Below are 14155 nucleotides of genomic sequence, written 5' to 3'. Positions count from 1 at the left end.
TGGAGTGCCCTGTGGAGTTTGGAAATGCCACCACCCACTATTGTGTGAGCCAATTCCATAAAATAAAAGAAAAAATATATACTGTATTTCCTAATGGTTCTGTTTCTCTGGAGAATCTTGACTAATACAACCCTAATCAGCTTTCCTCTTCCCTCTTTTACTCTCTTCTAATTCTTTCTCTATCCACCAACCATTGCCATAAATCTAAATAGTCTAGTCCTTCATTAATGTGCCCCAAGGATCTTAGAACAAAGGCAACAATTCTTAATATGGCTTGCAAATTCCTGAATATGACTTCTCTTTTATTTCTCTCTCTGACCATTCTTCCATCAGTCCTCAACCCCCCAAACTCTTGGAATCAATCATTGGTCTTCTTTTAAATCCTTAAACATGTCCGTATTCTTTGCCACCTCAGGATCCTCTCACACGCAGTACCTCACCTGAATACATTTTGCCCTCACCTGGGTTACACTTCTTGTGCTATAGGTACCAACCTAAATGTTGTTTCCAATCCTCTTGGAAGCCTTCTTGATGCTCTAGACCAAATTAAGGACAGCTGTTATCTCCCCATAGAATCCTGCGTATTTTCTTTGGAATATTCAGTGCATTTGTAGTTACAGAATCAGTATTTGTTTTCTCCACAAAGCTGAAAGCTTCGTAGAGACTACAATATCTTTTGTCTTTCCCCATGCATCTAATTTTCACACAGTTTCTGGAACATAGTAAGCATAAACACATATTTGGAATGAATGATTGAGAAATTAATAAATTAATGGATGGCTGAATGAAGTTTTTGCTCTGGCACGAACCACTGACTGTGCTGTCTTTGAATCTGTTGAGTGTCAGCCTGATTCAAGTGATTGAAAGTTTGTGTCAGACCCTGCTACAACTGTGACAGGCTTTTACACAAACCCATGCTCTCCACAGTTAAGCCACTGCCTCGACACTGTTTAACTCATATTGTCAACTAGAATCCCAGCCTAATTCAGTAAGTTTTGTGATCATCTTCTTCTGAATAATGTCTCCCTTATATATTTGAGTGGTTGGAAAGTTAGAAGAGCTAGAAGCCAAATGTTAGAAACAGTAGTAGTAAGAGCATTAGCAATAGGAGATATAATATGAGATTGCTCACTACATTCCTGGTACTGTTCCCAGTAATTTACAAGTATTGACCCAATGAATCCTCAGCATAACCCTATAAAGTTTGTTTTTAATCCATATTTTTAGAGGATGTAATTGAGGCACATACACATTAAACAAAAGCTTAAGGTCACAAATATCCTCTTCATACTTTGACATCTTTTAGGAGATATACTCTCTGTGGAGGGGCGGAGTGAGGAGCTTTTTGAGAATACTTCACCGTTAGAGGACTTTAATTTGTCTCTGACACATTCCATCCTAGCCAACCCTTTCTTTTCAAAGTAAACCTGGAGACTTCTACAACTGGATATGTCAGGCTAATTTGTATTAGACTAAGTTTCTGGCACAAAATAAGTTGGAAGCTGGATAAATATCTTTAAATGTTTGAAGACGTAGACTTCTGGTTCCATTGAAGATGAAATAGCTCCATTCTTCTACGTCCTCCTTCTTATTACTAACATTGCCGCTAGATGTGACAAAACAAAGAAGCATAGGAAGACTCTGAAAGGAGGAAAAAGGAGGCAGACTCCTAGAAACTTCAGGACCTGAGGAACCACAGAGTGGTGGGTCCTTGTGTTTCCCTGTTGCTTCCATATATCCTGGACAGGGTGATGCAGAAACCTCCAACCCAGAACCTCCAAGAGACACAGACAAAAAGAACTCTAAGAAAAGCCTGTTCCTTCTAGCCAAAGAACTGGGAAAAGGTTGGCCTTAACAGAACAGACAACCTTTTGACCACACCTGCCCTACTCTAGACAAACATCAATGGAAAAATCATACCTGCTTCTTACCCCCAGGTTTCAGTGGGGCCAAGCAGGGAGCTGATCTTCACCCCACCCACTCTCCAATTCCCCAGCCAGGGTAGTGTCAGTGGGTTCCAGAAGGAAAACGAGCCTCCACTGTCACCTGGCAGCAATGAGACTTAATGAGGGAGTGTGAGGTGGGGCTAATGGTACTCTGCTCCCCTGAAATCCTCCTCCCTCTACTGAGTGGGGGCCCAGTGGGAGGCTGAGCTTCCACCTCCACCTGCAACAGCACAGCACTGTGAAACAGTTCTCCACTTCCCCCTTCCCTAGTGGCATTGGGGCCCACCCAACAAGGAGCTGAGCTTTTTTAGAGGCAAGGAGGCATGCAAGTCATGGTCAGGCTGTTGCTGGGAAGAAGACAACAGGGCAGGGAGGGAGCTGATCTTCCATCTCACTCATCTGCAAGGAGGCAGTGTGAGTCAGCACTCCCTTTTCGCAGAGTTGTGTCAATAGTGCTGAGCAGGAAGCTGAACACGCATACTCACTGGTGGGTGCAATGACACCTCAACAGGGGGACTTCCTTCTAAAAAAAATGATTGAATATGATCCAGAGTCTCATAATATAATATCCTAAATGTCTACTTGATATAAACAGCAACAAAAAATAGATTGGAAAAAATGGAACAGAGCTATAGGGATCTCTGGAACAGTAAACAATGAGTTAATATTCACATTTTGGAAGTTGCGGAATGAGAAGATAAAGAAAGGGAGCCTGAATAAATACTAAAACTTCCCAAATTTTGTGAAAGACATAGAACTACAGATTCAGGAGGCCGAGCAAACATCAAACAAGATAAACCCAAAGAAATCCATACCAAGACACATATAATTAAAGTTCTGACAATTAAAAACAAAGAAAAATATTGAAAGTACCCAGAAAGAAATGACTCATTGTTTATTCAAAAAAGCGATATGAAAGATAAGTTTCTCATCTGAAACCATGAAGGACAGAAGGAAGTGGCAATATTTTTCAAGTACTAAAAGAAAAAAAATTTTAAATGTAAATTCTGTATCCGGCAAAAGAGACTTCAGGTATGAAAGAGAAGGAAATTTCAGATATAGGAAAGCTAAAAGAATTTGTTTTCAGCAAATCTATCTTTAAGTAATGACAAAAGGAAGTTCTCTAAACAGAAAGTAAATGATAAAAAGAATACTTGCAACTTCAATATTTAAAAAATACTTAGAATAGAATGAAAATTTTAAAAGACAGCATAAGAAAACATGTGATATGCAGGTAAAGCAGTGCTGAGAGGAGAATTTACAGCACTAAATGCTTACACTACTAAAGAGGGAAGGTCCTAGAATATATAAAAGACTCCTGGAAGAGAAGAATGATGTGGGAGGAATCACTCTACCTGATTTCAAGGCTTACTATATAGCTACAGTCATCAGGACAGTGTGGTGCTTGTGGAAGAACAGACACACAGATCAATGAAGCTCACTGGAGAACCCAGAGAAAGACCTACACTAGTATGCCCAACAGATTTTTCCAAAAGGTACAAAAACAATAGACTGAAAGAAGGAAGGCTTTTCAACTAACAGTGCTGGAGCAATTGGACATCCATGGAGGGCAGATGGTTAAGTTGGTTAAGATGGTTAACTCAACCTTAACCTCACACCTCATATAAGAATTAACTCAAAATAGATCATAGACCTAAATGTAAAATGTGGAACTAAAGACTATAAATTTTTAGAAAAATATAGGATAAAATTGTTAAGATATAGGGTCAGTCAAAAGTTCTTAGAATTGACGCTAAAACTACAATCCATAAAGAGAAAGATTGATCCAACTACTATCATGAAAATGCTGTGTTCCAAAACGTGTTTTGATTCATTTACTGCATGCATATATGTAGATATAAATGCATATATGCATGCACACATACATACACACACATACTAAAAGTATTTTAAAACTGTGTCCTGTTTGTACTAGAAAAATAGTGATGCCAGGACATAGCAGGTAATTATATAACACTTTAATTACTTTGTACTCAAAGTGATGATTTTTATTGAAAATACTCCATGTAAATTTTTTAGATGTTCAGAGCTCTTTTATTTACCATCTGATGGATAAATCTATTTGCATTGTCTAGTACCTTCCTTAAGGCTATCTGCATTTCTTTGTTTCTTAGACTGTAAACAATGGGATTAAGCAGAGGTGTCAGCACTGTATATGTCACAGCCATAAGCATATCTTCATGGAATGAGTCACTGTACTTGGGCCTCGAATAAACAAAGCAAGCAAATCCATAGTGGATGCACACTACAGCTAGGTGAGAGGAGCAAGTTGAGAAGGCCTTATGCTTCCCCTTTGCGGAAGGCATCTTCATAAGTATGGACCCAATGAAGACATAGGAAATCTTAATTAAAATAAAGCTGCCCACCAACACAAAGGCAGAGAGCACAAAAATAGCCATTCCATGATACAAAGTGTAATCACAAGCAAGGGAGACCACAGGTGAGATGTCACAGAAGAAGTGCTGGATGATGTTGGAGTCACAGAAAGACAAGTTGAATACAATGATAACAATACACAGGGAAACCAGGAAGCCAACCATCCAAGATGCCATCATGAGCTGAAAGCAGATCTTGTGGGTCATCTGGATGGCATAATGTAGTGGGTTGCAAATGGCAGTGTAGCGGTCATAGGACATGGCAGCCATGATGAAGCAGTTATTGCCTCCTAAGCCAAAGAAGATAAACATCTGTGTGGCACACTCAGGAAGAGAAATACTCTTGCTGTCTGATAGCAAGTCCACTAACATGCGAGGGAGGATTATTATAGTGGTACAAGTTTCTGAAAAGGACAGGCCACAGAGGAAAAAATACATGGGGGTGTGAAAGTTGTGACTGAGTTTGATGGCCACAATTATGGACACATTTGCAGCTAGGATGGTCACATGGGAGAAGAAAATCACCACAAAGAGGGGACTCTGCAGGTCTGGGAAACTGCAAAATCCCCACAGAAGGAATGTGCTCACTGTGGTATGATTGCCCATCCTCCTAGTGGGCACAGCAACTTTGCAGCAAAGGTGCAGAGGTTCTTGAGGTTAATACTGGATGATTGTAAAAAGATCCTTATGCACTGATGTCACCTAGGCTTAAATCAAGGACACCAAGGCAAGTTTCAGGCAACTCTAATGGGCCTGAGAAAGGGACGTTTAATGCAGCCACTGAAGTCACGTTCAGGAGTCAGAGCAATGAGAATGATCCTAGTATGAGAATCTGCATAAATGACATAGAGTGGGCCCAAATATCTTCTTAGATTCTACTCACAAATGCACTCTTTATCTCATTCTTTTCCAAGCAGGATCTGCATGTAAGAGGAAAAATATGAATAAAATTGCTTTATTCTGACCCACTGGATTTTGTGATGCCACATTTTTCAAATACATTTTGTGATCTAATGGTACCTTGGTACTCTGGAGTGTTTAATAAGCTACTGTTTGAATGAATAAAATAATTCAATCCGTTTAATCATTTAAAATGAATATGCATTTGTTATCAGAGGTTCGGGGATTCGATCAGAGATGTAAAAGACACTTTCCACTCCAAACAAATGGACTGAAGGTATATTTTATTATATAGAGGATAGTAAAGGTGACAGTCTGTAAACAGATCTAGATAGGTCAAGTATTAGAAGGGAAAAAACATCAGCCCGACTGGAAAGGGAAAACACCCACATCGGCTGAAGAGAAAATGACACAAATCAACCAGAAAGAGAAACACCAGGTTGACCGAAAAGAGAACACATCAAATCAATTACTTCATATCAAATCAATTACTTCACATCAGATCAGTTACTCACAACATCCACGCCCCACTGCCGGGAGAGCCCTGTCAATCGACGCGGCTGGGCAAGGATCACACGTCCTGGGCAAGGTGTCCCTTCCACAGGTGGAACTCTCCCCGGGTCTCAGTTTCCAGCAGTTTTTATACCATCAGTAATTTTCAGAGTAAGCAATTACAGAGTTTGCAGAGCAAGCATTTAGTGTTCCCATGCACAAAATGATTATCAGTGGCGTACGTGCACTGAGCCCCCTGGCTAACGTCCCAGCCCAGTAGTTGTGTACGTGCATTGTTCTCTTTGGTTATCGTCCTAGCCCGGCACAGATGGCCAGTCCATCCCATGCTACGACGCTCCAAGAGCCTTGAAATGTTACAACTTGCAACTCTCTCCGTGGGAGAAAGGCCAGTTCCCGGGAAAAGGCCAGTTCCCACCACACAGAAAGCAGCTTTGTATTTCTTTTTGTGCTGGTGGCTGTAGGTCAATGGAGCGGCCAAACATGGCTGTACTCATGTCAAGACAGCATTTTACAAAATTTAGGTAGATCAGTGAAACTTTCCAAATGAACTTTGACTTTTCTTTCAACGTAATCCTCTTTTCATCAGTGAACCACCATGAAGCGGCTCCAAAGGTGATAATTGTGACAATGACTAGACCACATAAATGAATTTAATATGTTGCAACTTCTCCTGTGTTGCCATCCATGGCAGTATTTGAAGCTTGAGATACATAATATCATCAGTTATTAATACATATCAATAATTTTTAAGTTTTTAAGAGCTTCTCATTGAAGTTCTTCTCCAGATGCCTGATATAATATAATAGACTTACTTGGAGTCAAAATGATTTTGGAGGTACTGTCTCATTCTGGAATGACATATTCTGGTCAACTATGTTCTAATCAACTTTTTAGCTTTTAGCTAAACCTCCAGGACATTTTCGAGCAGGTATACCTGTTATGTGGTTTGCTTTGAAGTACAGAGGTGAATAGAATCAAGCCACATTCCTCAGATAAATTTGGCAAATCATATTTCCATTTTGATTGTTCATAAAACGTCTAATCTTGTAGGAGGTGAGGGAAGAAAAGTAATATGAAGACACTTCATAGAATTTTTATTTCAATTTCAGTCTGTTAAAGGAAAGAGAAAAAAATAGCAAGGAATCAGCAGTGGAAAATGAAGGAGCGTGCAAGAGAAAGAGAAAATAAACATTGTAAATTATTCTGTAGTATTCACAAATATTAAAAACAAAAGAAGACAAAAACAAAATAAATGTATTGTTAGTGAAGAGTTGGTATTTTCTATTTGCATTCTACTTATGGGCAAAGAATACAAGAGGAGTCAGGCCAGATAACCAGCACCTACTTAATACCCGTAATGTGCCAGATCATATGCTGGGGTTAGACAGAGCTGTCTCATGTATTCCTCACAAGTCTGTGTGGCAGGAATTTTCATTCTGATTTTATAAAAGATAAAGCGAGGTACAGAGTGGTCAAGTGACTATCAAAGTTGTGAGATTATTCAACACGTATTGACTAAACGCATGTGATGTGCCAGGCTTTTTCTACATGGGAAACACAACACGGAGCCAGACACGTAGGATCTCTGTGATGTGGGAGAGTGACCACCTTTGTTTGTGGAGTCGGGGAGGCCCTCTCTGAGGAGGTGACATACTTAAGTGGAGAATAGAATGGCAATGAGCAACCAACAGGTAAAGATCAGGGGAGAGAACATCACAGGCACAGTTCACAGTGAATACAAAGGCCCTAAGGTGGGAAACTCGTCTACTCAAGAAATTCAACCAAGACCCATATGGCTTGTATTGGAGACCCCTCCACACTCTTTCCTCTTGAAGCTATCCCAGTCTATTTACCTCTAAAGGAAACGTTTTTCCATTCTTATTGCTTCAGCTACCACTTACCTTGTGTGACTCTCCAATTCCTCCTCTACCAAAAAGGAACCTCCAATTTCCTTTGGCACATCTCCACTGCTGGAATGACCTCCAATAATTGGATGTAATATTTTCAGAATAGAACCGGCCATGTTTCCCCACATGTCAGAGTTTCCTCCTGTTCTTCCTATTTGAGTTAGTTAAAGTCATCAGAGAGCCATCTCTCCATTTTTCACTCTTCCCTCATCTTTTTATGCAATAGTCACTTCCAAAATTCCAGATGTCTGTTTGACAACATCCTTGTTCTTTTTTGGTATTCCCTCTGCTATTGTCATCAACCTATCCCACAGGGTAAATATGGTGCCTCCTCCATTTTTATTTTATTCACCACATTGTGACCAGGTGTTAGATTTCTAAAAACAGCATGTATTCAGTCACTGATAGTGTCAGAAATAGTGAATGACTACCCACCGCTTATAGGAGGAAACCCAAACACCCCAGCGTGATATTCGGTGCTCATCACAAACTGATCCCTAGACACTGCTCCTGGCTCAGTCTCCACCACATCTCTCTCCCTACCCTACACTCAAACAATAGTACCCTCTATTTTCCAAGCACATCATGATCCTTCATGCTGCTGTGCCTTTGCATGTGATATTCCCTCTGCCTCAGTTTCCTCTCCTACATTTTTTTCTTTCTTTTTTTTTTTACTTCTTTTCTTTTTTACTTGTTTTTCAGACCCTCACTTGGATTTGACTCTTCATCCTCTGTTTGTCCACATTTTACAGATTCCAGGATCCTAACAAAAAATGTCTCCTGCATTCTTCTCTATTGCTTATCCGGAGATTGCAACAGCCTTGTCTTTCCCTCTTGCTGTCCTATCCTTCACCTACTACCAGCTTTTCTATGTTTAATCTACAATCATGCTACACGTCTTCATTATAGATTTTTAGATACCCTTTGCTTACACACTAGATAATTCTAAAATTTATTGCATGCTTCAGTTATATTATCTCACATATTGTCATAGCTATCCTCAGAGATAAGTGCTATTATTATGACCATGCTTGTAGTGAGGAAACTATGGCTTAGAGAGTTACTTAATTTGCCAAATGTGATACAGCTGCTCAGTGTACATGCACAGTATATCTACAGCAAGGCAATGAGTGTCTGGAGACCTGCTTGCTTGCCTGGTTGATTATAAGGCCTCCCTCGGTGCAAGTGCCCTAGCATGGCATTCAAGGTCTTACCTGTCTAGCCTCATCTCCTGCTGTCAATTTCCTGTATATGGGGAACATCCCACTGTTTCCAAAAAAATGGTATATCCTTCATGACTCCTTTATTTTGCACATGTTGTTTTCTATAACCTGTAGTGTTCTTCTTGCCTTTCTCTGCTTGATAAAAACTTAGCTCTCTTGAATGGACAATTCACATTTCACTTCCCTCAGAAGCCTCCTCAAATCTCCCTGGTAGTGTGAATCATTTCTTCTTCTAGATTCATCTCCCATTTTATTGTGTTGAGATGTGGGTTTTTAAAAATTTGTTTAGCTTGACTCACGTACTAGACAGACCAGAGATTTGTTTTAAAATTTTGTATCCCCCAACTTGCAGCCTGAGCCTAATGAATGTACCATTTTTACTAAGACTAGTTCAAAGTCTGTAGGAAAAAATGGAATCCCATAGTCTCCAGAAAGCCTCCATGGTTATTACTTCAGTATATTTATTAATTACTCTTCAATACATTACTTGCTCGATTTAGTATTTATTTTATTTGGACACGTACTGAAGATAGTTGGTTGCTCTCTAAGTAGATTTTAAGAGTAATGTCACCTAGCAATGTGAAAGCATGGATAGATTCTTTCTACATTCTTGCCTAATTTAATTTACAAAAGATGAACAAACAAATAAAAAATTTTTCAAAACTCCAGCAGTGGTTGCTTAGAGCCTAGGAGAAAGAAATTATCATTTCTGAATTCTAGACATGATCCCTATTTACTGTTGTATTCAGTCACATTTACTAAATATTAGTGGTTGAAAGGGGGAGGAAGAGTATCCTCTACTCACTCTGTGTCCTTTCTGGATGGGCTACAAATTAAATTGACATGAGACTGAATACTAGGAGAAAAATCAAACAAAATTTAATAACGTGTATACATGAGAGAAACTCATAAAACAGAAACTGAGCAACTCATCATTCTGACTAAGCTGCTTGCTTAAGTATTTTAAACTAAAGGCCAGAAGGGTGTTGGGGGCGGTTAGTGATTTGGGATTTTAGAGGGGAAGAAGACAATTCACATGGAGATGGAAATGCAAATGTTTGTCTGTCAGCTCTTTACAGGGCCACCTAGAGAATGTGGCCCGGGAGAGACAGACTTTTTGATAAGATGGGCTTGTTGGTGCCTTTCCTATTGCAGCATCTATTTTACATTATACCACAGCCATCATTTGGTGGTGGCTCCTTCCTGTAACAGGCCTTCTACGTTAAATTCTTTAGGCAGTTTGGGAGGGGAAGCTCAAATGTTATTCAGAGAAAATAATCAAGATAAAGAGCCATGTTTTGGGGTGGCCAATTTTGATCTCCCACACAGTCCTCTACTAAGGGGCATATCACGATGTTCAGGCAAACTTTTTATGAAAATAATACATCTTCACACATATTTACCACAAGTTCTTGGCAAGCCTCTCCAAGAAGAGAAATATCCAGGATATGAGGGTATGTGTACTTTGAGGGTATGTACAAACTTTCTCACTAATTTTTGTTGAGAACTTTTGACTTTTATGATCCTTTTCTTTTCATATATTTGATGGTAAACTCTGTTTTTTTCATACTATTCTAGTGCAGTAGTGATAGAAGATTATGTCAGTATGGCATTCTTTCCACTCCTCTCAATGACCATGGCAGGCACTGGAGAACAAGATGCCTATAAGATTTTTTCAGCCCTCTGTTTGTTTTCCCCAGGCCTTCCCCTCTTTATTCACCTCACTTTTGCCTTGAATTTGCCATCCTATTCTCTGTTTGCATTTCTTCAAAGCTTCATCCCTATTTTTTTTCTGGATTCCATCACTATCAGGAGTAGGGAATTGACAACATTTCTTAATTTCCAGCTTATGTGTGTCCATAGTTTCTTCAATACCTAATAACAAACTATTAACACCTACAATACTTGATTATTAGAAGATATAGAATAGTGTTCATTGTAAAGAGTTAAAACTACTCTAAAATTGCCACCTTCCACAGAAGAAAAATCAACGTCAAGTTGCTTAAAATCATAAAGTAATTAAGCTGGAGGAGGAACTTACAATCTCACATCTCAGGTGTGGCTTTCTCCAGTTCTTCCTGTGATTTCATGGATCTCATAATTCAGGGACAAGTTTTAAGGCAATTTTTCCCTTTAAATGCCTGTGATGAGTCCCCTCTGACATTAGAGTCTCCCTTAACATAAAAGGTTGTGTCTTCTCCATTCCTTAGGATGGAGATCAGTAATATGAAGATTTTAATGAGAGTCCCTGGGCCACTGGAGACTATTATCTTGAGACTACCGCTTTAGAAACCGGCACTCTTGTGCTCTGTGCGTCTATCGCCCAGTGTGATGTCCACAAAAATGTTTTAAAACCCTGATACGCCACAGAGACTTTTTAGTGATATTTGCACTTATTCTCTGAATAACAACTGAAATAATGGAAATTCAACTTGTTAAAAATATCTTGGGATATAGATGATTCCCTCAGGGGTATATTACTTCCTGTACAATATCATTTATTTTATAGTTCTGAAAATTTCAAGTCCCTCAAGATTTCTCTTCCCTATACACAGGGCAAAGGAATGATGTGTCATGAGAATCTATTGCCTGGGGAAACTCTCGGAAGAATGTGAGTAGGAAGAAGATTAACACACAGTATGAGCACTGTGATTTCTTTCTCATGAGACACCTCTGCTGTGGAGGGCCTTACTGAAAAAGAAAATCCTCAATTACTGCACTGCCATTCATGATATCCACAAATGGCTCCTAATTGCCTCTCTCATCAGCTTGGCCTTCAAAGTCTTCCACCATCTGTACTGTCTTCCACCTAATGTGCTATCAAGTCTCATCTCCAATATCTGCTTTCAAAATCTCAATACTTGTGGTAAACCAGTCAATACACTGTCTCCTGATTACATTTTGCACTTTCTCCTTCTGTAGTCTGTTCTGTCTGTCTGAAAATCCCTTTTCTTGAGCTTACCCATCCAAACTCTTGCTGATTCTTCAATTTTGGGGACAAATGCCACCTATCCAAGAAAACCCTTTCTTGAATAATGTATAAAAACCAAAGGAGAAATTACAGTCATTAAGAAGGGATTCTATAAGGAGAGACATTTACTTTGGATAGCCTCAGCTGGATTCCAGAACCTCTATGCTAACAGGTGTAGTGTCACAATCTAGGTAGCTGTACATGACAGTAAATTGAGACTTTGAAAGCTAGGTAAATATTTTTGTGCCTTTCCTAGATCTCTCTTACCAGGCATTGAACACATCGTCAAGCATCTTTGAGAGCTGGCTGCTAATGTTCACAGCCGTACGTTTTTGAGAATTACTCTTCGCTGAAAGGAACATAATTGACTGGAAATATCTGGGCATGCATGCTGTCACTCCCAGGGTGGCCCATGGCCAAAAACTGAATGAAACAGTGGTTTAGAGACAACAATGACCAAAACACCCTATTGCTGCAAGGTGGGACAACATCATGCTCTAGTGCTCCCTGTGGGACCAGACTAAAGTTACACTTCAGCAGAGCCCACATCTTTATCTAACTTTTCCCCATGCTTTATCCTGCTTCTCTCTCATCCTTACAGTTTGCCCTGAGATCACTTCTTACTAAAGCACTTGCTAAATAATTGCTGTCTAAGGCTCTGCTTTTGGAGATTTTGTCATAAGACGGAGTCTCAGTGCATACACGAGAATGAGAGCTACATAAACTTTATTATGCACAATCAAAATTAAAAAAAGCAATGGAGTATAAACATCAGGTTGTGATTTCTTGCCCAGATTCCTTCGCCCTGAGGGACTAGTTATAATCCTTAACCATCATTACCAGTCATATAGTCATATAGACTGAATCTCTGTCTGAGAGTCTGATTGCATTTGTTCCTTATGGTACTAGGTTTTCTGCTTCCTGCTAACTGGCCTTAATTACTAGATATTGGTATTTTCTTCTTAGGCATCTATTCAGAGGACAGGTAGTGAATACTGAGTTCATATCATTGATTTTCTATGGATGCCTGTGATATGATCTGCAAAGACAGACGGGGCGTATGGTGCTGCTGCTCTGTGTCTCTCTACCCTAAATCATCAGTCTATCTTTGCTATTATCTTCATCCACTGCTCTTCCAAATGCAATGTTAAGTCAGTTACAGGGAGGGTAATGGAAATAACAGTTTCATTTCCTGCTATAAAGTGGAGCTTCAGACACTACCACCCCTCCCCTCAATTATGAAGAAATTTATGCACGTTACATCTTCTTCATAATACTGTTAACCATCTTCCTGGAAATGCCAACATCCAACATTAATCAATTCATTCATTCAAAAAATTATACTGACTGTCTCTTATATCCAGACACTCTCCTAGGCTATGGGAAATATGGGTAACAGCCAAAGATGTCTGCCCTCATGGAATTTATCTTCTAGCATCTCCAAAACAGAATGAGAAGAAACTATGGTCTAGCATTAACTTAATGTGTCTAAAAATTAAAAGAGGAAAGAGTATTTCAATACTCTTTTTCTTAATATGTCTAAAAATTAAAAGAGGAAAGAGTATTTCAAGCAGAGTAGTCACCAATTAACCTCTAATCATTTAAACTTCCTCTACTAGCTTTTAGAGAGGGACAGAGAGAGGAAGATGAAAAATAGAGATGTGGAAAACAAGTAGAGAGACAAAGCATAAGTAAATATGGTAGGAGTAGGAATTATTTGTTTGATTTTAAGGCCCATTTTCTTGAATGAAATAATAATTCATATGATTGATGAAGTTGTTCTGGAAGATAAAAAAATAATCTTAACTGACAGTAATGGTCCTTGTTATTCATTTAGATAACTTAAAAAAAAATTTCCATCACCCTTTAAAGATTCCTCATGTCTATTTTCAGTCAATACTTCCCTATGCCTCTGGCCCAGGTAACTGTATTTCTACTTTTTGCCAATGTAGACTAATTTGCTTTTTCTACAGTTTTATAATTTACAAACACATAAAATGTACTCCATTATATGTGGTATTTTTATATGAACATAATTATTTTGAGATTCATTCATGTTCTGTGTATCACTGATTTGTTTATTTTTATTGCTGAGTAGTAGTATTCTATTATATGGATATACCACTTTTTCATCCATTCACTTAGTGGGTTTTGAGGTTACTTCCAGTTTGAGGCTTTTGTGAATAACGCTGTCATCTATGAACGTTCAAGTAGTCTGGGCATGGATGTATGTTTTTACTTGTCTTAGGTAAATACAAAAAAGTGGAGCACGCTGGGTTGTATGGTAGGTGCATGTTTA

The 14155-nt window shown here is 39.0% G+C and overlaps 1 protein-coding gene across 1 annotated transcript; it reads right to left on the bottom strand.

Annotated features, from left to right (window-relative positions):
• Positions 1–3982: 3982 nt before the first annotated feature.
• LOC131408830 (olfactory receptor 10Z1-like) lies at positions 3983–4948 on the bottom strand. The gene has a single exon (XM_058545890.1). The coding sequence runs from the start codon at positions 4946–4948 to the stop codon at positions 3983–3985; it is 966 nt and encodes a 321-aa protein (XP_058401873.1).
• Between the last annotated feature and the right edge of the window lie 9207 nt (positions 4949–14155).

Source organism: Diceros bicornis, chromosome 7 (genome assembly GCF_020826845.1).
Source record: "Diceros bicornis minor isolate mBicDic1 chromosome 7, mDicBic1.mat.cur, whole genome shotgun sequence".
Classification (NCBI taxonomy): domain Eukaryota; kingdom Metazoa; phylum Chordata; class Mammalia; order Perissodactyla; family Rhinocerotidae; genus Diceros; species Diceros bicornis.
Note: the sequence above shows the minus strand (reverse complement) of the source record. Positions and strands in the feature narration are given on the sequence as shown.

Excerpts from the sequence above, each read along its gene's own strand:
- LOC131408830 (XM_058545890.1), bottom strand. The coding sequence starts at position 4,948 with ATGGGCAATCATACCACAGTGAGCACATTCCTTCTGTGGGGATTTTGC.